General features: G+C 58.9%; 1 protein-coding gene across 1 annotated transcript in view; it reads right to left on the bottom strand.

Moving 5' to 3' along the window:
* Positions 1–2,703: 2,703 nt before the first annotated feature.
* LOC138851500 (sodium-dependent dopamine transporter-like) overlaps positions 2,704–26,483 on the bottom strand; it is a gene marked incomplete at its 5' end in the record, with an annotated part of 36,025 nt that continues 12,245 nt past the window's right edge. The window contains 7 exons of the mRNA XM_070080694.1: positions 2,704–2,849; positions 3,081–3,171; positions 3,363–3,487; positions 3,740–3,902; positions 13,715–13,853; positions 23,602–23,762; positions 25,811–25,965. Coding sequence (XP_069936795.1) covers positions 2,704–2,849; positions 3,081–3,171; positions 3,363–3,487; positions 3,740–3,902; positions 13,715–13,853; positions 23,602–23,762; positions 25,811–25,965 — 980 coding nt within the window. The remainder of the gene's footprint in view (positions 2,850–3,080; positions 3,172–3,362; positions 3,488–3,739; positions 3,903–13,714; positions 13,854–23,601; positions 23,763–25,810; positions 25,966–26,483) is intronic.

The following is a 26,483-nucleotide window of genomic DNA, read 5'->3' as shown; positions in this document are numbered from 1 at the left end:
AGTCGGCTGTTATAAAGCTCTATTCTGAAGCAGATTCAGCTTTATAAAGCTAATTCCATGAACGTCGTATATTTTTAGTGATATATCTGGGGAACGTAGACACCTGGGGAACGTAGACACCTGGGGAACGTAGTCACCTGGGGAACGTAGACACCTGGGGAACGTAGACACCTGGGGAACGTAGCCACCTGGGGAACGTAGTCACCTGGGGAACGTAGACACCTGGGGAACGTAGACACCTGGGGAACGTAGACACCTGGGGAACGTAGTCACCTGGGGAACGTAGACACCTGGGGAACGTAGCCACCTGGGGAACGTAGACACCTGGGGAACGTAGACACCTGGGGAACGTAGTCACCTGGGGAACGTAGTCACCTGGGGAACGTAGTCACCTGGGGAACGTAGTCACCTGGGGAACGTAGTCTCCTGGGGAACGTAGACACCTGGGGAACGTAGACACCTGGGGAACGTAGACACCTGGGGAACGTAGTCAACTGGGGAACGTAGACACCTGGGGAACGTAGTCACCTGGGGAACGTAGTCACCTGGGGAACGTAGTCACCTGGGGAACGTAGTCACCTGGGGAACGTAGTCACCTGGGGAACGTAGTCACCTGGGGAACGTAGTCACCTGGGGAACGTAGTCACCTGGGGCACGAAGAGTCACCTGGGGAACGTAGTTACCTGGGGAACGTAGTCACCTGGGGAACGTAGTCACCTGGGGAACGTAGTCACCTGGGGCACAAAGAGTCACCTGGGGAACGTAGTCACCGGGGGAACGTAGTCACCTGGGGAACGTAGACACCTGGGGAACGTAGACACCTGGGGAACGTAGACACCTGGGGAACGTAGCCACCTGGGGAACGTAGACACCTGGGGAACGTAGACACCTGGGGAACGTAGACACCTGGGGAACGTAGACACCTGGGGAACGTAGACACCTGGGGAACGTAGTCACCTGGGGAACGTAGACACCTGGGGAACGTAGACACCTGGGGAACGTAGTCACCTGGGGAACGTAGTCACCTGGGGAACGTAGTCACCTGGGGAACGTAGTCACCTGGGGAACGTAGTCACCTGGGGAACGTAGACACCTGGGGAACGTAGACACCTGGGGAACGTAGACACCTGGGGAACGTAGTCAACTGGGGAACGTAGACACCTGGGGAACGTAGTCACCTGGGGAACGTAGTCACCTGGGGAACGTAGTCACCTGGGGAACGTAGTCACCTGGGGAACGTAGTCACCTGGGGCACGAAGAGTCACCTGGGGAACGTAGTCACCTGGGGAACGTAGTCACCTGGGGAACGTAGTCACCTGGGGAACGTAGTCACCTGGGGAACGTAGTCACCTGGGGCACGAAGAGTCACCTGGGGAACGTAGTCACCTGGGGAACGTAGTCACCTGGGGAACGTAGTCACCTGGGGAACGTAGACACCTGGGGCACGAAGAGTCACCTGGGGAACGTAGTCACCTGGGGAACGTAGTCACCTGGGGAACGTAGACACCTGGGGAACGAAGTCACCTGGGGATCGTAGACACCTGGGGAACGTAGTCACCTGGGGAACGTAGACACCTGGGGAACGTAGACACCTGGGGAACGTAGACACCTGGGGAACGTAGACACCTGGGGAACGTAGTCACCTGGGGAACGTAGTCACCTGGGGAACGTAGTCACCTGGGGCACGAAGAGTCACCTGGGGAACGTAGTCACCTGGGGAACGTAGACACCTGGGGAACGTAGTCACCTGGGGAACGTAGTCACCTGGGGAACGTAGTCACCTGGGGAACGTAGACACCTGGGGCACGAAGAGTCACCTGGGGAACGTAGTCACCTGGGGAACGTAGACACCTGGGGAACGTAGTCACCTGGGGAACGTAGACACCTGGGGAACGTAGACACATGGGGAACGTAGACACCTGGGGAACGTAGTCACCTGGGGAACGTAGTCACCTGGGGAACGTAGTCACCTGGCGCACGAAGAGTCACCTGGGGATCGTAGTCACCTGGGGAACGTAGACACCTGGGGAACGTAGTCACCTGGGGAACGTAGTCACCTGGGGAACGTAGTCACCTGGGGAACGTAGTCACCTGTCACCTGGGGAACGTAGTCACCTGGGAAACGTAGCCACCTGGGGCACGAAGAGTCACCTGTAGTCACCTGGGGCACGAAGAGTCACCTGGGGAACGTAGTCACCTGGGGAACGTAGACACCTAACGTAGTCACCTGCGTAGTCACCTGAACGTAGTCACCTGGGGAACGTAGTCACCTGGGGCACGAAGAGTCACCTGGGGAACGTAGTCACCTGGGGCACGAAGAGTCACCTGGGGAACGTAGTCACTTGGGGAACGTCGTCACCTGGGGCACGTAGTCACCTGGGGAACGTAGTCACCTGGGGAACCAAGTGTCACATGGGGAACGTAGTCACCTGGGGAACCAAGTGTCACCTGGGGAACGTAGTCAACTGGGGAACGTAGTCACCTGGGGAACATAGTCACCTGGGGAACCTAGTCACCTGGGGAACGTAGTCACCTGGGGAACGTAGTCACTTGCGGAACGTAGTTACCTGGGGAACGTAGTCACCTGGGGCACGAAGAGTCACCTGGGGAACGTAGTCACCTGGGGAACGTAGTCACCTGGGGAACGTAGTCACCTGGGGAACGTAGTCACCTGGGGAACGTAGTCACCTGGGGAACCAAGTGTCACCTGGGGAACGTAGTCACCTGGGGAACGTAGTCACCTGGGGCACGAAGAGTCACCTGGGGAACGTAGTCACCTGGGGCACGAAGAGTCACCTGGGGAACGTCGTCACCTGGGGCACGAAGAGTCACCTGGGGAACGTAGTCACCTGGGGAACGTAGTCACCTGGGGCATGAAGAGTCACCTGGGGAACGTAGTCACCTGGGGAACCAAGTGTCTCCTGGGGAACGTGGAATCACCTGCGGAACGTAGTCACCTGGGGAACGTAGTCACCTGGGGAACGTAGTCACCTGGGGAACGTAGTCACCTGGGTCACGAAGAGTCACCTGGGGAACGTAGTCACCTGGGGAACGTAGTCACCTGGGGCACGAAGAGTCACCTGGGGCACGAAGAGTCACCTGGAGAACGTAGTCACCTGGGGCACGAAAAGTCACCTGGGGAACGTAGTCACCTGGGGCACGAAGAGTCACCTGGGGAACGTAATCACCTGGGGAACGTAGTCACTTGCGGAACGTAGTTACCTGGGGAACGTAGTCACCTGGGGCACGAAGAGTCACCTGGGGAACGTAGTCACCTGGGGAACGTAGTCACCTGGGGAACGTAGTCACCTGGGGAACGTAGTCACCTGGGGAACCAAGTGTCACCTGGGGAACGTAGTCACCTGGGAAACGTAGCCACCTGGGGCACGAAGAGTCACCTGGGGAACGTAGTCACCTGGGGCACGAAGAGTCACCTGGGGAACGTCGTCACCTGGGGCACGAAGAGTCACCTGGGGAACGTAGTCACCTGGGGAACGTAGTCACCTGGGGCATGAAGAGTCACCTGGGGAACGTAGTCACCTGGGGAACCAAGTGTCACCTGGGGAACGTAGAATCACCTGGGGAACGAAGAGTCACCTGGGGAACGTAGTCACCTTGGGAACGTAGTCACCTGGGGCACGAAGAGTCACCTGGGGAACGTAGTCACCTGGGGAACGTAGTCACCTGGGGCACGAAGAGTCACCTGGGGAACGTAGTCACCTGGGGCACGAAGAGTCACCTGGGGCACGAAGAGTCACCTGGAGAACGTAGTCACCTGGGGCACGAAAAGTCACCTGGGGAACGTAGTCACCTGGGGCACGAAGAGTCACCTGGGGAACGTAATCACCTGGGGCACGAAGAGTCACCTGGGGAACGTAGTCACCTGGGGAACCAAGTGTCACCTGGGGAACGTGGAATCACCTGCGGAACGTAGTCACCTGGGGAACGTAGTCACCTTGGTAACGAAGAGTCACCTGGGGAACGTAGTCACCTGAGGCACGAAGAGCCACCCAGGGAATGTAGTCACCTGGAGAACCAAGTGTCACCTGGGGAACGTAGAATCACCTGCGGAACGTAGTGGCCTGGGGAACGTAGTCACCTGGGGAACGAAGAGTCACCTGGGGAACGTAGATTCACATGAGGAACATAGTCACCTGGGAAACGTAGTCACCTGGGGAACGTAGTCACCTGGGGAACGTAGGTGCAACTGGGGAACGTAGCCACCTGGGGAACGAAGATTCACCTGAGGAACGTAGTCACATGGGGAACGTAGAGTCACCTGGGGAACGTAGTCACCTGGGAAACGTAGTCACTTGAGGAACGTAGTCACCTGGGGAACGTACATAATTACCTGGAAATAAGCTTTATTCCCAAGGAAATCTCATAGTTACCCGAGAACGTGCTTAATTACCTAGAAAAACCTCCATAATTACTTTAGCAACGTACATAATTACCTGGGGGGGGGAATCTAAAGTTACCTGGGAAAGAGAGGTAACCAGGTAGACAGGGAACACCAGGAAGTACCAGGAGTGAGGGAGAACCCAGTAGCCCGGAGGTCAGACAGGGAACACCAGGAAGCACCAGGAGTGAGGGAGAACCCAGTAGCCGGAGGTCAGACAGGGAACACCAGGAAGCACCAGGAGTGAGGGAGAACCCAGTAGCCCGGAGGTCAGACAGGGAACACCAGGAAATACCAGGAGTGAGGGAGAACCAAGTAGCCCGGAGGTCAGACAGGGAACACCAGGAAATACCAGGAGTGAGGGAGAACCCAGTAGCCCGGAGGTCAGACAGGGAACACCAGGAAGCACCAGGAGTGAGGGAGAACCCAGTAGCCCGGAGGTCAGACAGGGAACACCAGGAAGTACCAGGAGTGAGGGAGAACCCAGTAGCCCGGATGTCAGACAGGGAACACCAGGAAGTACCAGGAGTGAGGGAGAACCCAGTAGCCCGGAGGTCAGACAGGGAACACCAGGAAGCACCAGGAGTGAGGGAGAACCCAGTAGCCGGAGGTCAGACAGGGAACACCAGGAAGCACCAGGAGTGAGGGAGAACCCAGTAGCCGGAGGTCAGACAGGGAACACCAGGAAGTACCAGGAGTGAGGGAGAACCAAGTAGCCCGGAGGTCAGACAGGGAACACCAGGAAGCACCAGGAGTGAGGGAGAACCAAGTAGCCCGGAGGTCAGACAGGGAACACCAGGAAGCACCAGGAGTGAGGGAGAACCCAGTAGCCCGGAGGTCAGACAGGGAGCACTAGGAAGTACCAGGCGTGAGGGAGAACCCAATAGCCCGGAGGTCAGACAGGGAACACCAGGAAGCACCAGGAGTGAGGGAGAACCCAGTAGCCCGGAGGTCAGACAGGGAACACCAGGAAGCACCAGGAGTAAGGGAGAACTTAGTAGCCCGGAGGTCAGACAGGGAACACCAGGAAGCACCAGGAGTAAGGGAGAACTTAGTAGCCCGGAGGTCAGACAGGGAACACCAGGAAGCACCAGGAGTGAGGGAGAACCCAGTAGCCCGGAGGTCAGACAGGGAACACCAGGAAGCACCAGGAGTAAGGGAGAACTTAGTAGCCCGGAGGTCAGACAGGGAACACCAGGAAGCACCAGGAGTGAGGGAGAACCCAGTAGCCGGAGGTCAGACAGGGAACACCAGGAAGCACCAGGAGTGAGGGAGAACCCAGTAGCCGGAGGTCAGACAGGGAACACCAGGAAGTACCAGGAGTGAGGGAGAACCCAGTAGCCCGGAGGTCAGACAGGGAACACCAGGAAGCACCAGGAGTGAGGGAGAACCCAGTAGCCGGAGGTCAGACAGGGAACACCAGGAAGCACCAGGAGTGAGGGAGAACCCAGTAGCCGGAGGTCAGACAGGGAACACCAGGAAGTACCAGGAGTGAGGGAGAACCTAGTAGCCCGGAGGTCAGACAGGGAACACCAGGAAGCACCAGGAGTGAGGGAGAACCAAGTAGCCCGGAAGTCAGACAGGGAACACCAGGAAGTACCAGGAGTGAGGGAGAACCTAGTAGCCCGGAGGTCAGACAGGGAGCACTAGGAAGTACCAGGCGTGAGGGAGAACCCAATAGCCCGGAGGTCAGACAGGGAACACCAGGAAGCACCAGGAGTGAGGGAGAACCCAGTAGCCCGGAGGTCAGACAGGGAACACCAGGAAGCACCAGGAGTAAGGGAGAACTTAGTAGCCCGGAGGTCAGACAGGGAACACCAGGAAGCACCAGGAGTAAGGGAGAACTTAGTAGCCCGGAGGTCAGACAGGGAACACCAGGAAGCACCAGGAGTTAGGGAGAACCCAGTAGCCCGGAGGTCAGACAGGGAACACCAGGAAGCACCAGGAGTAAGGGAGAACTTAGTAGCCCGGAGGTCAGACAGGGAACACCAGGAAGCACCAGGAGTGAGGGAGAACCCAGTAGCCGGAGGTCAGACAGGGAACACCAGGAAGCACCAGGAGTGAGGGAGAACCCAGTAGCCGGAGGTCAGACAGGGAACACCAGGAAGTACCAGGAGTGAGGGAGAACCAAGTAGCCCGGAAGTCAGACAGGGAACACCAGGAAGTACCAGGAGTGAGGGAGAACCTAGTAGCCCGGAGGTCAGACAGGGAGCACTAGGAAGTACCAGGCGTGAGGGAGAACCCAATAGCCCGGAGGTCAGACAGGGAACACCAGGAAGCACCAGGAGTGAGGGAGAACCCAGTAGCCCGGAGGTCAGACAGGGAACACCAGGAAGCACCAGGAGTAAGGGAGAACTTAGTAGCCCGGAGGTCAGACAGGGAACACCAGGAAGCACCAGGAGTAAGGGAGAACTTAGTAGCCCGGAGGTCAGACAGGGAACACCAGGAAGCACCAGGAGTGAGGGAGAACCCAGTAGCCCGGAGGTCAGACAGGGAACACCAGGAAGCACCAGGAGTAAGGGAGAACTTAGTAGCCCGGAGGTCAGACAGGGAACACCAGGAAGCACCAGGAGTAAGGGAGAACTTAGTAGCCCGGAGGTCAGACAGGGAACACCAGGAAGGACCAGGAGTAAGGGAGAACTTAGTAGCCCGGAGGTCAGACAGGGAACACCAGGAAGCACCAGGAGTGAGGGAGAACCAAGTAGCCCGGAGGTAAGTCTGTTGACCAGGGTGTCGAAATCAGATATGAGGCTTTTCACTGCATCTTCTTCCTTCTGCCTCTCCTCCATCTGTCTTCCGTTACTCGTTCTGTCCTCCTTGTCCTCTCTCTCTTTCCATCTTTCCTAACTACTTTCTCTCTCAGCTTTGTTTCTGGCATGTTAGATGACTGATGTATTGGCTAGTCCTTCTTAGTCTTTCTCTTCAATATCTCATATATTCTCTCTCTCTCTCTCTCTCTCTCTCTCTCTCTCTCTCTCTCTCTCTCTCTCTCTCTCTCTCTCTCTCTCTCTCTCTCTCTCTCTCTCTCTCTCTCTCTCTCTCAGACATAGAAGCGACTTTCCAAAGAGAGAGGTGACATAATTCCTACTTTTTCTTTTCCATCACACATAAACACACTTCATTCCCCTTCCCCGACCCTGCCCTCCGTCACCCTCCCTTCCTTCCTCCCCGACCATGCTCTCCCTCACCCTCCCTTCCTTCCTCCCCGACCATGCTCTCCCTCACCCTCCCTTCCTTCCTCCCCGACCCTGCCCTCCCTCACCCTCCCTTCCTTCCTCCCCGACCATGCTCTCCCTCACCCTCCCTTCCTTCCTCCCCGACCCTGCCCTCCGTCACCCTCCCTTCCTTCCTCCCCGACCATGCTCTCCCTCACCCTCCCTTCCTTCCTCCCCGACCCTGCCCTCCCTCACCCTCCCTTCCTTCCTCCCCGACCATCTCTCCCTCACCCTCCCTTCCTTCCTCCCCGACCATGCCCTCCCTCACCCTCCCTTCCTTCCTCCCTCCCCGACCATGCTCTCCGTCACCCTCCCTTCCTTCCTCCCCGACCCTCCCCCTCACCCTCCCTTCCTTCCTCCCCGACCCTGCCCTCCGGCACCCTCCCTTCCTTCCTCCCCGACCATGCACTCCCTCACCCTCCCTTCCTTCCTCCCCGACCCTCTCCCTCACCCTCCCTTCCTTCCTCCCCGACCCTGCCCTCCCTCACCCTCCCTTCCTTCCTCCCCGACCCTGCCCTCCCTCACCCTCCCTTCCTTCCTCCCCGACCCTGCCCTCCCTCACCCTCCCTTCCTTCCTCCCCGACCCTGCCCTCCCTCACCCTCCCTTTCTTCCTCCACGACCCTGGCCGCCCTCACCCTCCCTTCCGTCCTCCCCGACCCAGCCCTCCCTCACCCTCCCTTCCTTCCTCCCCGACCCTGCCCTCCCTCACCCTCCCTTCCTTCCTCCCCGACCCTGCCCTCCCTCACCCTCCCTTCCTTCCTCCCCGACCCTGCCCTCCCTCACCCTCCCTTCCTTCCTCCCCGACCCTGCGCTCCCTCACCCTCCCTTCCTTCCTCCCCGACCCTGCCCTCCCTCACCCTCCCTTCCTTCCTCCCCGACCCTGCCCTCCCTCACCCTCCCTTCCTTCCTCCCCGACCCTGCCCTCCCTCACCCTCCCTTCCTTCCTCCCCGACCCTGCCCTCCCTCACCCTCCCTTCCTTCCAACCCGACCCTGCCCTCCCTCACCCTCCCTTCCTCCCTCCCTAACCCTGCCCTTCCTCACCCTACCTTCCTCCCCGACCCTGCCCTCCCTCACCCTCCCTTCCTCCCTCCCGGACCCTGCCCTCCGTCACCCTCCCTTCCTCCCACCCCCCGACCCTGCCCTCCGTCACCCTCCCTTCCTCCCTCACCGACCCTGCCCTCCCTCACCCTCCCTTCCTTCCTCCCCGACCCTGCCCTCCGTCACCCTCCCTTCCTTCCTCCCCGACCCTGCCCTCCCTCACCCTCCCTACCTTCCTCCCTGACCCTGCCCTCCGTCACCCTCCCTTACTCCCTCCACGACCCTGCCCTCCCTCACCCTCCCTTCCTTCCTCCCAACCCTGCGCTCCGTACCCTCCCTTCCTCCCCCCCCGACCCTGCCCTCCCTCACCCTCCCTTCCTTCCTCCCCGACCCTGCCCTCCGTCACCCTCCCTTCCTCCCTCCCCGAATCTGCCCTCCGTCACCCTCCCTTCCTTCCTCCCCGACCCTGCCCTCCCTCACCCTCCCTTCCTTCCTCCCCGACCCTGCCCTCCGTCACCCTCCCTTCCTTCATCCCCGACCCTGCCCTCCGTCATCCTCCCTTCCTTCCTCCCCGACCCTGCCCTCCGTCATCCTCCCTTCCTTCCTCCCCGACCCTGCCCTCCCTAATCCTCCCTTCCTTCCTCCCCGACCCTGCCCTCCATCACCCTCCCTTCCTTCCTCCGCGACCCTGCCCTCCCTCACCCTCCCTTCCTCCCTCCCCGACCCTGCCCTCCGTCACCCTCCCTTCCTTCCTCCCCGACCCTGCCCTCCGTCACCCTCCCTTCCTTCCTCCCCGACTCTGCCCTCCCTCACCCTCCCTTCCTACCTCCCCGACCCAGCCCACCCTCATCCTCCCTTCCTCCCTCCCCGACCCTGCCCTCCCTCACCCTCCCTTCCTCCCTCCCCGACCCTGCCCTCCGTCACCCTCCCTTCCTCCTCCCCGACCCTGCCCTCCGTCACCCTCCCTTCCTTCCTCCCCGACCCTGCCCTCCGTCACCCTCCCTTCCTTCCTCCCCGACCCTGCCCTCCCTCACCCTCCCTTCCTTCCTCCCCGACTCTGCCCTCCCTCACCCTCCCTTCCTTCCTCCCCGACCCTGCCCTCCCTCATCCTCCCTTCCTTCCTCCCCGACCCTGCCCTCCCTCACCCTCCCTTCCTCCTCCCCGACCCTGCCCTCCGTCACCCTCCCTTCCTCCCTCCCCGACCCTGCCCTCCGTCACCCTCCCTTCCTCCCTCCAAGACCCTGCCCTCCGTCACCCTCCCTTCCTCCCTCCCCGACCCTGACCTCCGTCACCCTCCCTTCCTCCCTCCCCGACCCTGCCCTCCGTCACCCTCTTTCCTTCCCTAACCCTGCCCTCCCTCACCCTGCCCTCCCTCACCCTCCCTTAACCCCCCCTTCCTCCCTCTCCGACCCTGCCCTCCCTCACCCTCCCTTCCTACCTCCCCGACCCAGCCCTCCGTCACCCTCCCATCCTTCCTCCCCGACCCTGCCCTCCGTCACCCTCCCTTCCTCCCTCCCCGACCCTGCCCTCCCTCACCCTCCCTTCCTCCCTCCCCGACCCTGCCCTCCGTCACCCTCCCTTCCTCCCTCACCGACCCTGCCCTCCCTCACCCTCCCTTCCTGCCTCGCCGACCCTGCCCTCCGTCACCCTCCCTTCCTCCCTCCCCGACCCTGCCCTCCGTCACCCTCCCTTTCTTCCCTCCACCCTCCCTTCCTCCCTTACCGACCCTGCCCTCCCTCACCCTCCCTTCCTTCCTCCCCGACCCTGCCCTCCGTCACCCTCCCTTCCTTCCTCCCCGACCCTGCCCTCCGTCAACCTCCCTTCCTTCCTCCCCGACCCTGCCCTCCCTCTCCCTCCCTTCCTCCCTCCCCGACCCTGCCCTCCCTCACCCTCCCTTCCTTCCTCCCCGACCCTGCCCTCCGTCACCCTCCCTTCCTCCCTCCCCGACCCTGCCCTCCGTCACCCTCCCGTCCTACCTCCCCGACCCTGCCCTCCGTCACCCTCCCTTCCTTCCTCCCGACCCTGCCCTCCCTCAACCTCCCTTCCTTCCTCCCCGACCCTGCCCTCCCTCACCCTCCCATCCTTCCTCCCCGACCCTGCCCTCCCCCACCCTCCCTTCCTTCCTCCACGACCCTGCCCTCCGTCACCCTCCCTTCCTTCCTCCCCGACCCTGCCCTCCGTCACCCTCCCTTCCTCCCTCCCCGACCCTGCCCTCCCTCACCCTCCCTTCCTTCCTCCCCGACCCTGCCCTCCGTCACCCTCCCTTCCTTCCTCCCCGACCCTGCCCTCCGTCACCCTCCCTTTCTCCCCGACCCTCCCTCGACCCTGGCCTCCCTCACCCTCCCTTCCTCCTCCCCGACCCTGCCCTCCCCCACCCTCCCTTCCTTCCTCCCCTACCCTTCCCTCCCTCACCCTCCCTTCCTCCCTACCGGACCCTGCCCTCCCTCACCCTCCCTTCCTCCCTCCCCGACCCTGCCCTCCCTCACCCTCCCTTCCTTCCTCTCCGACCCTGCCCTCCGTCACCCTCCCTTCCTCCCTCCCCGACCCTGCCCTCCGTCACCCTCCCTTCCTCCCTCCCCGACCCTGCCCTCCGTCACCCTCCCTTCCTCCCTCCCCGACCCTTCCCACCGTCACCCTCCCTTCCTCCCTTCCCGACCCTGCCCTCCCTAACCCCCCCTTCCTCCCTCCCCGACCCTGCTATCCCTCACCCTCCCTTCCTCCCTCCCCGACCCTGCTCTCCCTCTCCCTCCCTTCCTCCATCCCCTCCCCTGCCCTCCCTCACCCTCCCTTCCTCCCTCCCCGACCCTGCGCTCCCTCACCCTCCCTTCCTCCCTCCCCTCCCCTGCCCTCCCTCACCCTCCCTTCCTCCCTCCCCTACCCTCCCTTCCTCCCTCTCCGACCCTGCCCTCCGTCATCCTCCATTCCTCCCCTCCGACCCTGCCCTCCCTCACCCTCCCTCCGTTCCTTCCTCCCTCCCCGACCCTGCCCTCCGTCACCCTCCCTTCCTCCCTCCCTCTGACCCTGCCCTCCCTCACCCTCCCTTCCTCCCTCCCCTACCCTGCCCCTCCCTTCCTTCCTCCCTTCCTCCCTTCCTCCCTCCCCGACCCTGCCCTCTGTCCCCCTCCCTTCCTTCCTTTCCCTGACTTTGCCCTCCGTCACCCTCCCTTCCTCCCTCCTCGACCCTGCCCTCCGTCACCCTCTTTTCCTTCCTCCTTGACCCTGCCCTCCGTCACCCTCCCTTCCTTCCTCCCCGACCCTGCCCACCCGCACCCTCCCTTTCTCCCTCCCCGACCATGCCCTCCGTCACCCTCCCTTCCTCCCTCCCCTACCCTGCCCTCCGTCACCCTCCCTTCCTCCCTCCCCGACCCTGCCCTCCGTCACCCTCCCTTCCTCCCTCCCCGACCCTGCCCTCCGTCACCCTCCCTTCCTCCCTCCCCGACCCTGCCCTCCGTCACCCTCCCTTCCTTCCTCCCCGACCCTGCCCTCCGTCACCCTCCCTTCCTTCCTCCCCGACCCTGCCCTCCGTCACCCTCCCTTCCTTCCCTCCCCGACCCTGCCCTCCGTCACCCTCCCTTCCTCCCTCCCCGACCCTGCCCTCCGTCACCCTCCCTTCCTCCCTCCCCGACCCTGCCCTCCGTCACCCTCCCTTCCTTCCTCCCCCGACCCTGCCCTCCGTCACCCTCCCTTCCTCCCACCCCGACCCTGCCCTCCGTCACCCTCCCTTCCTCCCCGACCCTGCCCTTCGTCACCCTCCCTCCTCCCTCCCCGACCCTGCCCTCCGTCACCCTCTCTTCCTCCCTCCCCGAACCTGCCCTGCGTCACCCTCCTTTCCTCCCTCCCCGACCCTGCCCTCCGTCACCCTCCCTTCCTCCCTCCCCGCCCCTGCCCTCCGTCACCCTCCCTTCCACCCTCCCCGACTCTGCCCTCCGTCACCCTCCCTTCCTCCCTCCCCGACCCTGCCCTCCGTCACCCTCCCTTCCTTCCTCCCCGACCCTGCCCTCCGTCACCCTCCCTTCCTTCCTCCCTGACCCTGCCCTCCGTCACCCTTCCTTCCTTCCTCCCCGACCCTGCCCTCCTTCACCCTCCCTTCCTTCCTCCCCGACCCTGCCCTCCGTCACCCTCCCTTCCTCCCTCCCCTCCCCTGCCCTCCGTCACCCTCCCTTCCTTCCTCCCAGACCCTGCCCTCCGTCACCCTCTCTTCCTTCCTTCCTCCCTGATCCTACCCTCCGTCACCCTTCCTTCCTTCCTCCCCGACCCTGCCCTCCGTCACCCTCCCTTCCTCCATCCCCGACCCTGCCCTCCGTCACCCTCCCATCCTCCATCCCCGACCCAGCCCTCCGTCACCCTCCCTTCCTCCCTCCCCTACCCTGCCCTCCGTCACCCTCCCTTCCTCCCTCCCCGACCCTGCCGTCCGTCACCCTCCCTTCCTCCCTCTCCGACCCTGCCCTCCGTGACCCTCCCTTCCTCCCTCCCCTACCCTGCCCTCCGTCACCCTCCTTTCCTCCCTCCCCGACCCTGCCCTCCGTCACCCTCCCTTCCTCCCTCCCCGACCCTGCCCTCCGTCACCCTCCATTCCTCCCTCCCCGACCCTGCCCTCCGTCACCCTTCCTTCCTTCCTCCCTGACCCTGCCCTCCGTCACCCTCCCTTCCTCCCTACCCGACCCTGCCCTCCGTCACCCTCCTTTCCTCCCTCCCCGACCCTGCCTTCCGTCACCCTCCCTTCCTCCCTCCCCGATCCTGCCCTCCGTCACCCTCCCTTCCTCCCTCCCCGACCGTGCCCTCCGTCACCCTCCCTTCCTCCCTCCCCGACCCTGCCCTCCGTCACCCTCCCTTCCTTCCTCCCCGACCCTGCCCTCCGTCACCCTCCCTTCCTTCCTCCCCGACCCTGCCCTCCGTCACCCTCCCTTCCTCCCTCCCCGACCCTGCCCTCCGTCACCCTCCCTTCCTTCCTCCCCGACCCTGCCCTCCGTCACCCTCCCTTCCTTCCTCCCCGACCCTGCCCTCCGTCACCCTCCCTTCCTTCCTCCTTCCCTTCCAACTTTTCTGCCTCCTTCACTAACCTTGCCGGAAGTAGAAATACCTCTCCAAAGGGAGAAGTAGCAGATGAGGTAGACAGCCAGGAGGCACAGTACCAGGTCCCACTTGATCACTCCCAAGTTGTATATCCCAGAGCTCTCTTGTATCTGTAGAACCTCGCGCCTGCAGGAATACACGGGAGAGTGTACGTTAGTTTTTTGTACGTAAGTGGGTATTCATCTGTGTACGTGTGTATACACATATGTTTGTGTATAGAAGTGTATATTGAAGTGTGGTGTGTGTGTGTACACAAGCATAGTACCATCACCATTCCACCATCACCATTTCACTATCACCATTTCACCGTAACCACTACATCATCACCACTCCACCATAACCACTACGCCATCACCACTTCACCATCACCACTCCACTATCACCGCAGTAGCATCATCATCATCAGCAGCAGCAGCAGACGAGATGTCAGAGTGGGCGCCTGTGACGAGCGGAGCTCTGCAAGGGTCGGTCCTGCGGCCGCTGCTGTTTCTGGTATATGTGAATGAAATGACGGAAGGGATGGAGTCAGAAGTGTTCTTGATAGCAGACGATGTGACGCTAATGCGACGTGAAGCTAATACAGGAAGGACTAAAAAAGGATCTAGACCGGCTGCAAGCCTGGTCCAACAAGTGGCTCTTGGAGTTTAGCCCTGTCAAATGCAAAGTCATGAAGACTGGGGAAGATCAAAGAAGACCACAGACAGAGTTCATGCTACGGACGCCAAAAGCTGCAAACCTCACTCGGGGAGTACATCTCCTGAGGCTCACATCAACCAAATAACTGCTGCACCATATGGGCGCCTAGCATACCTGAGAATAGAGTTTCAACACATGAGTAAGGAGTCATTCAAGACTCTATACACTGTGTACGTATATGCAGCATCAGTATGGAGCCCACACCACGTCAAGCACGTCAAGAAAGTAGAGAAAGTACAAAGGTTTACAACAAGACTCCCTGAGCTAAGGGGTATGTCCTACGAGTAGAAGCTAAGAGAAATCAACCAGATGACACTGGAGGACAGTATAAAATACTCAGTATAAAATACTGAGAGAAATTGACAAGATGGATAGGGACAGAATGTTTTAGAGATGAAAGACAGCAACGAAGGGTCACAACTGGAAGTTGAAGACTCAGATGAGTCACAGGGATGTTAGGAAGTATTTCTTCAGTCATAGAGTTGTCAGGAAATAGAACGTTCTGGAGAGTGATGTAGTGGAGGCAGGATCCATACATAGCTTTAAGAAAAGACACTATAAAGCTCATTGAGCAGAGAGAGAGTGGACCTAGTTGCGACCAGAAATGAGGCGGGGCCAGGAGCTGTGAATCGACCCTTGCAACTACATATAGGAAAGTACAGCTAGCAGCCTCACCGTAGCACCAGCAGCACAACACAGCAGCAGCAGCAGCAGGACAGCAGCAGCACAGCAGCAGCAACATTGTTCAGTAAGTGGTATAGCTTGTCTGGAGCGAGCAACAGCAGCCCTGAATATAAGCAGCGGTAAGAATGTTCCCAGCCTTATAGAGGGCGATAATGGATCACAGGGAGGAGGGGGAGGCGGGGGTCTTATTAATAGTCTCTCCGGGGGTCATGCTGAAGAAGGGGAGAGTGTTGGAGGGGCCAAGCTTTGGGGAGAGTGCTGGAGGAGTCAGGCTGGGGAAGGGAGAGTGCTGAAGCAGTCAGGCTGGGGAAGGGAGAGTGCTGGAGGAGTCAGGGTGGGGAGGGGAGAGTGCTGGAGAAGTTAGGCTGGTGAGGGGAGAGTGCTGGAGGAGTTAGGCTGGGAAGGGGAGAGTGTTGGAGGAGTCAGGCTGGGGAGGGGAGAGTGTTGGAGGAGTCAGGCTGGGGAAGGGAGAGTGTTGGAGGAGTCAGACTGGGGAAGGGAGAGTGTTGGAGGAGTCAGGCTGGGAGAAGGGAGAATGTTGGAGGAGTCAGACAGGGGAAGGGAGAGTGTTGGAGGAGTCAGGCTGGGGAAGGGAGAGTGTTGGAGGAGTCAGGCTGGGGAAGGGAGAGTGTTGGAGGAGTCAGGCTGGGTGAAGGGAGAGTGTTGGAGTAGTCAGGCTGGGGAAGGGAGAGTGTTGGAGGAATCAGGCTGGGGAAGGGAGAGTGTTGGAGGAATCAGGCTGGAGAAGGGAGAGTGTTGGAGGAATCAGGCTGGGGAAGAGAGAGTGTTGGAGGAATCAGGCTGGGGAAGGGAGAGTGTTGGAGGAATCAGGCTGGAGAAGGGAGAGTGTTGGAGGAATCAGGCTGGAGAAGGGAGAGTGTTGGAGGAATCAGGCTGGAGAAGGGAGAGTGTTGGAGGAATCAGGCTGGAGGAGGGAGAGTGTTGGAGGAATCAGGCTGGGGAAGGGAGAGTGTTGGATGAATCAGGCTGGGGAAGGGAGAGTGTTGGAGGAATCAGGCTGGAGAAGGGAGAGCGTTGGAGGAATCAGGCTGGGGAAGGGAGAGTGTTGGATGAATCAGGCTGGGGAAGGGAGAGTGTTGGAGGAATCAGGCTGGGGAAGGGAGAGTGTTGGAGGAATCAGGCTGGGGAAGGGAGAGTGTTGGAGGAATCAGGCTGGAGAAGGGAGAGTGTTGGAGGAATCAGGCTGGGGAAGAGAGAGTGTTGGAGGAATCAGGCTGGGGAAGGGAGAGTGTTGGAGGAATCAGGCTGGAGAAGGGAGAGTGTTGGAGGAATCAGGCTGGAGAAGGGAGAGTGTTGGAGGAATCAGGCTGGAGAAGGGAGAGTGTTGGAGGAATCAGGCTGGAGGAGGGAGAGTGTTGGAGGAATCAGGCTGGAGAAGGGAGAGTGTTGGAGGAATCAGGCTGGAGAAGGGAGAGTGTTGGAGGAATCAGGCTGGAGAAGGGAGAGTGTTGGAGGAATCAGGCTGGGAAGAAGGTTGGAGAGTGTTGGAGGAATCAGGCTGGAGAAGGGAGAGTGTTGGAGGAATCAGGCTGGAGAAGGGAGAGTGTTGGAGGAATCAGGCTGGAGAAGGGAGAGTGTTGGAGGAATCAGGCTGGAGAAGGGAGAGGACTCAGGCTGGAGAAGGGAGAGTGTTGGAGGAATCAGGCTGGAGAAGGGAGAGTGTTGGAGGAATCAGGCTGGAGAAGGGAGAGTGTTGGAGGAATCAGGCTGGAGAAGGGAGAGTGTTGGAGGAATCAGGCTGGAGAAGGGAGAGTGTTGGAGGAATCAGGCTGGGGAAGGGAGAGTGTTGGAGGAATCAGGCTGGAGAAGGGAGAGTGTTGGAGGAATCAGGCTGGAGAAGGGAGAGTGTTGGAGGGGTCGGGCTGGGGAAATTTTTTTTGGGTGATGTTAGAAAGTGTTATTAGCAACACAATTCCGCCCCTCCCCGCCTCTCCCCATCCCTCCCAGCCCCTCCCCGCCTATCCCCATCCCTCCCCGCCCCTCCCCGTCTCTCCCCATCCCTCCCCGCCCCTCCCCATCCCTCACTTACCTCCTTTACCTCTTCCCTCTATGCCTCTATCTGCCGTCTCATTATTTGCCACACCCCTTCTGTCCTGCCACACCCCTTCTGTCCTGCCACACCCCTTCTCTCCTGCCACACCCCTTCTGTCCTGCCGCACCCCTTCTGTCCTGCCGCACCCCTTCTGTCCTGCCACACCCCTTCTGTCCTGCTACACCCCTTCTGTCCTGCTACACCCCTTCTGTCCTGCCTCACCCCTTCTCTCCTGCCACACCCCTTCTGTCCTGCCACACCCCTTCTGTCCTGCCACACCCCTTCTGTCCTGCCGCACCCCTTCTGTCCTGCCACACCCCTTCTGTCCTGCCACACCCCTTCTGTCCTGCCACACCCCTTCTGTCCTGCCACATCCCTTCTGTCCTGCTACACCCCTTCTGTCCTGCCACACCCCTTCTGTCCTGCCACACCCCTTCTGTCCTGCCACACCCCTTCTGTCCTGCCACACCCCTTCTGTCCTGCCACACCCCTTCTGTCCTGCCACACCCCTTCTGTCCTGCCACACCCCTTCTGTTTTGCTACACCCCTTCTGTCCTGCCACACCCCTTCTGTCCTGCCACACCCCTTCTGTCCTGCCACACCCCTTCTGTCCTGCCACACCCCTTCTGTTCTGCCACACCCCTTCTGTCCTGCCACACCCCTTCTGTCCTGCCACACCCCTTCTGTCCTGCCACACCCCTTCTGTCCTGCCACACCCCTTCTGTCCTGCCACACCCCTTCTGTCCTGCCACACCCCTTCTGTCCTGCCACACCCCTTCTGTCCTGCCACACCCCTTCTGTCCTGCCACACCCCTTCTGTCCTGCTACACCCCTTCTGTCCTGCCAAACCCCTTCTGTCCTGCCACACCCCTTCTGTCCTGCCACACCCCTTCTGTTTTGCTACACCCCTTCTGTCCTGCCACACCCCTTCTGTCCTGCTACACCCCTTCTGTCCTGCCACACCCCTTCTGTCCTGCCACACCCCTTCTGTCCTGCCACACCCCTTCTGTCCTGCTACACCCCTTCTGTCCTGCCACACCCCTTCTGTCCTGCCACACCCCTTTTGTCCTGCTACACCCCTTCTGTCCTGCTACACCCCTTCTGTCCTGTCACACCCCTTCTGTCCTGCCACACCCCTTCTGTCCTGCCACACCCCTTCTGTCCTGCCACACCCCTTCTGTCCTGCCACACCCCTTCTGTCCTGCTACACCCCTTCTGTCCTGCCACACCCCTTCTGTCCTGCCACACCCCTTCTGTCTACACCCCTTCTGTCCTGCCACACCCCTTCTGTCCTGCCACACCCCTTCTGTCCTGCTACACCCCTTCTGTCCTGCCACACCCCTTCTGTCCTGCTACACCCCTTCTGTCCTGCCACACCCCTTCTGTCCTGCCACACCCCTTCTGTCCTGCGACAACCCTTCTGTCCTGCCACATCCCTTCTGTCCTGCCACACCCCTTCTGTCCTGCAACACCCCTTCTGTCCTGCCACACCCCTTCTGTCCTGCCACACCCCTTCTGTCCTGCCACACCCCTTCTGTCCTGCCACACCCCTTCTGTCCTGCCACACCCCTTCTGTCCTGCCACACCCCTTCTGTCCGGCCACACCCCTTCTGTCCTGCCACACCCCTTCTGTTCTGCCACACCCCTTCTGTCCTGCCACACCCCTTCTGCCCTGCCACACCCCTTCTGTCCTGCCACACCCCTTCTGTCCTGCTACACCCCTTCTGTCCTGCCACACCCCTTCTGTCCTGCCACACCCCTTCTGTCCTGATACACCCCTTCTGTCCTTCTGCCTGCCACACCCCTTCTGTCCTGCCACACCCCTTCCCTGCTTCTGTCCTGCCACACCCCTTCTGTCCTGCCACACCCCTTCTGTCCTGTTTTGCCACCCCTTCTGTCCTGCCACACCCCTTCTGTCCTGCTACACCCCTTCTGTCCTGCCACACCCCTGTCTGTACACTTCTGTCCTGCCACACCCCTTCTGTCCTGCCACACCCCTTCTGTCCTGCCACCCCTTCTGTCCTGCTACACCCCTTCTGTCCTGCCACACCCCTTCTGTCCTGCTACACTCCTTCTGTCCTGCCACACCCCTTCTGTCCTGCTACACCCTTCTGTCCTGCCACACCCCTTCTGTCCTGCCACACCCCTTCTGTCCTGCCACACCCCTTCTGTCCTGCTACACCCCTTCTGTCCTGCCACACCCCTTCTGTCCTTCCACACCCCTTCTGTCCTGCCACACCCCTTCTGTCCACAGCCCTTCTTTCCTTCAACACCCCTTCTGTCCTGCCACACCCCTTCTGTCCTGCCACACCCCTTCTGTCCTGCCACACCCCTTCTGTCCTGCTACACCCCTTCTGTCCTGCCACACTCCTTCTGTCCTGCCACACCCCTTCTGTCCTGCCACACCCCTTCTGTCCTGCCACACCCCTTCTGTCCTGCCACACCCCTTCTGTCCTGCCACACCCCTTCTGTCCTGCCACACCCCTTCTGTCCTGCCACACCCCTTCTGTCCTGCTACACCCCTTCTGTCCTGCCACACCCCTTCTGTCCTGCCTGCTACACCCCTTCTGTCCTGCCACACCCCTTCTGTCCTGCCACACCCGTTCTGTCCTGCCACACCCCTTCTGTCCTGCGACACCCCTTCTGTCCTGCTACACCCCTTCTGTCCTGCCACACCCCTTCTGTCCTGCCACCCCTTCTGTCCTGCCACACCCTTCTGTCCTGCCACACCCCTTCTGTCCTGCCACACCCCTTCTGTCCTGCCACACCCCTTCTGTCCTGCTACACCCCTTCTGTCCTGCTACACCCCTTCTGTCCTGCCACACCCCTTCTGTCCTGCCACACCCTTTCTGTCCTGCTACACCCCTTCTGTCCTGCTACACCCCTTCTGTCCTGTCACACCCCTTCTGTCCTGCTACGCCCCTTCTGTCCTGCCACACCCCTTCTGTCCTGCCACACCCCTTCTGTCCTGCCACACCCCTTCTGTCCTGCTACACCCCTTCTGTCCTGCCACACCCCTTCTGTCCTGCCACACCCCTTCTGTCCTGCTACACCCCTTCTGTCCTGCCACACCCCTTCTGTCCTGCCACACCCCTTCTGTCCTGCCACACCCCTTCTGTCCTGCCACACCCCTTCTGTCCTGCCACACCCCTTCTGTCCTGCCACACCCCTTCTGTCCTGCCACACCCCTTCTGTCCTGCCACACCCCTTCTGTCCTGCCACACCCCTTCTGTCCTGCCACACCCCTTCTGTCCTGCCACACCCCTTCTGTCCTGCCACACCCCTTCTGTCCTGCCACACCCCTTCTGTCCTGCCACACCCCTTCTGTCCTGCGACACCCCTTCTGTCCTGCCACACCCCTTCTGTCCTGCCACACCCCTTCTGTCCTGCCACACCCCTTCTGTCCTGCCACACCCCTTCTGTCCTGCCACACCCCTTCTGTCCTGCCACACCCCTTCTGTCCTGCCACACCCCTTCTGTCCTGCTACACCCCTTCTGTCCTGCCACACCCCTTCTGTCCTGCCACACCCCTTCTGTCCTGCCACACCCCTTCTGTCCTGCCACACCCCGTCTGTCCTGCTTCTGTCCTGCCACACCCCTTCTGTCCTGCCACACCCCTTCTGTCCTGCCACACCCCTTCTGTCCTGCCACACCCCTTCTGTCCTGCCACACCCCTTCTGTCCTGCCACACCCCTTCTGTCCTGCCACACCCCTTCTGTCCTGCTACAACCCTTCTGTCCTGCCACATCCCTTCTGTCCTGCCACACCCCTTCTGTCCTGCCACACTCCTTCTGTCCTGCCTGCTACACCCCTTCTGTCCTGCCACACCCCTTCTGTCCTGCCACACCCTTTCTGTCCTGCCACACTCCTTCTGTCCTGCCACACCCCTTCTGTCCTGCCACACCCCTTCTGTCCTGCTACACCCCTTCTGTCCTGCTACACCCCTTCTGTCCTGTCACACCCCTTCTGGCCTGCCACACCCCTTTTGTCCTGCTACACCCCTTCTGTCCTGCTACACCCCTTTTGTCCTGCTACACCCCTTCTGTCCTGCTACACCCCTTCTGTCCTGCCACACCCCTTCTGTCCTGCCACACCCCTTCTGTCCTGCCACACCCCTTCTGTCCTGCTACACCCCTTCTGTCCTGCCACACCCCTTCTGTCCTGCCACACCCCTTCTGTCCTGCCACACCCCTTCTGTCCTGCCACACCCCTTCTGTCCTGCTACACCCCTTCTGTCCTGCTACACCCCTTCTGTCCTGCCACACCCCTTCTGTCCTGCCACACCCCTTCTGTCCTGCCACACCCCTTCTGTTTTGCTACACCCCTTCTGTCCTGCCACACCCCTTCTGTCCTGCTACACCCCTTCTGTCCTGCCACACCCCTTCTGTCCTGCCACACCCCTTCTGTTCTGCCACACCCCTTCTGTCCTGCCACACCCCTTCTGTCCTTCCACACCCCTTCTGTCCTGCTACACCCCTTCTGTCCTGCCACACCCCTTCTGTCCTGCCACACCCGTTCTGTCCTGCCACACCCCTTCTGTCCTGCCACACCCCTTCTGTCCTGCTACACCCCTTCTGTCCTGCCACACCCCTTCTGTCCTTCCACACCCCTTCTGTCCTGCTACACCCCTTCTGTCCTGCCACACCCCTTCTGTCCTGCCACACCCGTTCTGTCCTGCCACACCCCTTCTGTCCTGCCACACCCCTTCTGTCCTGCTACACCCCTTCTTTCCTGCCACACCCCTTCTGTCCTGCTACACCCCTTCTGTCCTGCCACACCCCTTCTGTCCTGCCACACCCCTTCTGTCCTGCCACACCCCTTCTGTCCTCCCACACCCCTTCTGTCCTGCTACACCCCTTCTGTCCTGCTACACCCCTTCTGTCCTGCCACACCCCTTCTGTCCTGTCACACCCTTCTGTCCTGCTACACCCCTTCTGTCCTGCTAAACCCCTTCTGTCCTGCCACACCCCTTCTGTCCTGCCACACCCCTTCTGTCCTGCCACACCCCTTCTGTCCTGCGACACCCCTTCTGTCCTGCTACAACCCTTCTGTCCTGCTACACCCCTTCTGTCCTGCCACACCCCTTCTGTCCTGCCGCACCCCTTTTGTCCTGCTACACCCCTTCTGTCCTGCTACACCCCTTCTGTCCTGCTACACTCCTTCTGTCCTGCTGCACCCCTTCTATCCTGCCACACCCCTTCTGTCCTGCCACACCCCTTCTGTCCTGCCACACCCATTCTGTCCTGCCACACCCTTTCTGTCCTGCCACACCCCATCTGTCCTGCCTCACCCCTTTTGTCCTGCCACACCCCTTCTGTCCTGCTACACCCCTTCTGTCCTGCTACACCCCTTCTGTCCTGCTACACCCCTTCTGTCCTGCCACACCCCTTCTGTCCTGCCACACCCCTTCTGTCCTGCCACACCCCTTCTGTCCTGCCACACCCCTTCTGTTCTGCTACACCCCTTCTGTCCTGCTACACCCCTTCTGTCCTGCTACACCCCTTCTGCCTTGCCACACCCCTTCTGTTCTGTCACACCCCCTTCTATCTTGCCACACCTTTTCTGCCTTGCCACACCCTCTCTGTGTTACATGATCAACAGGTGGGGAGCAACGCCTCCACCCCCTCCCTCCCTCATCCCCACACGTCTATCCATACCTCCCTTTACTTCCCATCTCACTCTCTCTCTCTCTCTCTCTCTCTCTCTCTCTCTCTCTCTCTCTCTCTCTCTCTCTCTCTCTCTCTCTCTCTCTCTCTATCTATCTCTCTATCTATCTATATATCTATCTATCTATCTATCTATCTATCTATCTATCTATCTATTCCTCCCTCTCTCCCTCCCTCCCACCCTACCTCTCAACCTCCCCCCTCCCTCCCTCGCATACTCCCTTCCTCCTTCTCTTACTCCCTCCCTCCCTCCCTCACCACAAGAAAGGTTACATAGGAAACTCCTTACGCTTCCCTTCCGGCCCTTATCAGCACCTCTTCTGGGAGGGGGAAGGGAAGTGAGGGAGGGGAGAACGGGGAGGGAGAGGATGGGGAAGGGGGCGGGGAGGGGGAGGACAGGGAGGGGATAAGAGAGTGAGGGAGGGTGGAATAGTAGTCCCTCTCCTTCCTACTCTTCCTCCTACTCTTCCTCCTTCTATTCCTTTTCTTCCTTCTCCACCTCTTCCACCACGTCCACCTCCTCCTCCTTCTCCTCCACCTCCTCCTCCTTTTCTCATAGCTAAGATGTTTATAGATATCTATTTTGGTGCTCATTTCTATACGATAGTGACAAGTTAGCTTCATGTGCTTCTTCCCATCTTTATCGAGTCTTTCCTGTGCCTAGGGAAGAGAGATGGAGGAAACTAAGAGGAAGAGAAAAAATCAAGAGTAATAAGTCTAGAGAGAGAGAGAGAGAGAGAGGAAGAGAGAGAGACAGAGAGAGAGAGAGACTTACGTCCAATATTCTTCAGCAGGTGTAGTGGTCTTGTTAAGGGGGGCGGCGCTCCCCGCCCCAGGATACACCTCCGTCAGGTTATCAAAGAACAGGTTGTTGTAGTCTTCATCCAGGATGACGGTAGTGTTGTCTAGGTTCTCCAGTGCTCCCTTGTTGCCGATCTGACCACAAAATACTTTAAATTTAGTTAACAGTACTACTGTCACCACTGGTATGCAATAAGATCACAGTAAACAGGTGATATCACAATATCCAGAACAAACACTGTGGAAAAATAGTGAAATTCCAAGCTCTCTCGTGGAGAAGAGTTTTGCTCTGTGGAGAACAACTCTTCTCCAAGAGCAATAGAGATGCGGTAAAGATGCAATAGAGATGCAGTAGAGATGTGAAGACGATGTAATCGTCTTCACATCTCTACTGCATCTGCTCGACCTTCATAACTAGGGATGCCAAGCCCATGATGATTCTCTTCAAATCGCTTCTTCTCTCTAGGCAGGAATACTGCTGTACAAGAACTGCCCTCTTCAAGGCAGGCGAAACTGTTGACCTGGAGAGTGTATACAGAACTTTGACGGGACACATAAGTACGATAAGGCACCTAAATTACTGGGAACGGTTGAAGTCCCTTGATTTGTATTCCCTGGAATGCAAGCGAGAAAAATCCTAATCCACCACAAGGCCTGGTCTCAGATCGGGCTGCGGGGGTGTTTGCCCCCGATACCCCCTCCAGATATACTCCAGGTAGACTAAAGAAGCCTACTATGTAGACGGAACTTTCTGGAATAAAGATACCTAACTGTTGGACATGTATCTTAATTTATCAAGACCAGTGTGCTTAAAGAAAAAATGCGAACTCAATCTCTATGGTCTAGAGTAATTCTCTTTCACTCTGGGGAAAAGCTTGGAATTTTAGTTTGTAAAGTTCACTCGAGAGAACGGTAGAAAAAGTTTCTGAATATATATTGGAATAATTGAAAATCTAAAGTTCAGTCTCTCGGCGCTTTCTCTGTGTTGCAGTTGTGGTACTCACCTATATGTGGTTGCTGGGGTTGAGTCACAGCTCCTGGCCTCGCCTCTTAGTTGGTTACTACTCTCTCCTCGGCTCCAAGAGCCTTATTGTCCCTCTTCTGAACGCCATGTATGGATCCTGCCTCTGCTACTTCACTCTCCAGATTGTTCCACTTCCTGACAACTTGCTCCTGTGCCCCATCTCTGAAATATTCTGCCCCTGTTTACCTCGTCAGTTCCGCTTAGTATTTTGTATGTCGTTATCATGTCTTCCTTATTCCTCCTGTGTCATCAGGCTGAGTTCCCTTAATCTATCCTTATACACCATTCCCTGTAGTTCCGGGAGAAGTCATGTTGCAAACTTTTCCCTTTCTCTAATTTCATGACGTGTGTGTGTGTACTCACCTAGTTGTGGTTGCAGGGACCGAGTTACAGCTCCTGGCCCCGCCTCTTCACTGGTTGCTACTGGGTGACTCTTCCTGCTCCATGAGCTTTATCATACTTCTTCTTAAATCTATGTATGGATCCTGCCTCCACTGCATCACTCCCCAGACTATTCCACTTCCTGACTACTCTGTGATTAAAGAAATACTTCCTAACATCCCTGTGATTTATCTGAGTCTTCAACTTCCAACTGTGTCCCCTTGTTGCTGTGTCCCATCTCTGGAACATTTTGTCTCTGTCCACCTTGTCGATTTCTCTCAGTATTTTATATGTCGCTATCATATCCCTCCCTCTCTATCCTGTCTTCCAGTGTCGTCAGGTCGATTTCCCTTAACCTCTTCTCGTAGGGCATATCCCTTAGCTCCGGGACTAGTCTTGTTGCAAACCTTAGCACTTTCTCTAGTTTCCTTACGTGCTTGGCTAGGTGTGGGTTCCAAACTGGTGCTGCATACTCCAGCATGGGCCTAACATACGCAGTGTACAGGGTCCTGTGTACTCACCTAGTTGTACTCACCTAGTGTATGTGTATGTGTTTGTGTGTGTGTGTGTGTGTTCTCCTACTTGTACTCACCTATTTGTGGTTGTAGGGGTCGATCGTAACTCCTGGCCCCGCCTCTTCGCTTGTGTGTTCTTACCTATTTGTGATTTTGTGTCTGCTCGCATTTAACTATAATCTTCTGCCTTTTCCCTTCAGCTTTGTGCCTTTCTCCACTTCCTCCTCCTCCTCCTCCTCCTCCTCTTCCTCCTCCTGCCTCACCTCTCTGCAGTTTGGGGTGTTCCATTCGTTGTTGCAGTTGGTCCAGGGAAGATCCGTAGTGAAGGAGGCAAAGAAGAAGCGCAGACTCCAGGCAAGGATCACATTGTAGAAGAAGTCGACGTAAAAGGCGATACACACCACCTGGTACCCCACTCCTGGAAGGTAGAGTGAGGGTGTTAGTACCTGGTACTCCACTCCTGGAAGGTAGAGTGAGGGTGTTAGTACCTGGTATCCCACTCCTGGAAGATAGAATGTGTTAGTACCTGGTATCCCACTCCTAGAAGGTAGAGCAGGGCAATAGTGCCTGGTACGTCACACCTGACAGTGTCACTGTCTGGAACACCACATACCACGAGGCACTACTGTTTGGAATCCTATTCACCTGGAGATACCACTGCCCGGAACTGCTCAGCTAAACATCTAGAGAGCAGAGGAAAGTCACAGTACATTAATACCTCACATTCAAAAGGAATGATAATCATAACCATAATTTTCGAAGAGGTGGAACTGCAAGCCAGAAGAAGGCCTCAGTCAAGTGATCAAAAGCTGCTGTAGGTCATCATGTGACTAAGACCCGGGCCAGGAAACACTTGTCCTGTTTCCTGACAAACCTTACCTAACCTTGTACAGGAAACTTATCCAGTCTGGAAAACAAAGCAGGTTAATAAAGGCC

Source organism: Cherax quadricarinatus, unplaced genomic scaffold, assembly GCF_038502225.1.
Source record: "Cherax quadricarinatus isolate ZL_2023a unplaced genomic scaffold, ASM3850222v1 Contig794, whole genome shotgun sequence".
In the NCBI taxonomy this organism is placed as follows: domain Eukaryota; kingdom Metazoa; phylum Arthropoda; class Malacostraca; order Decapoda; family Parastacidae; genus Cherax; species Cherax quadricarinatus.
The sequence above is the reverse complement of the archived record's forward strand: the minus strand, read 5'-3'. Positions and strand labels throughout refer to the sequence as shown.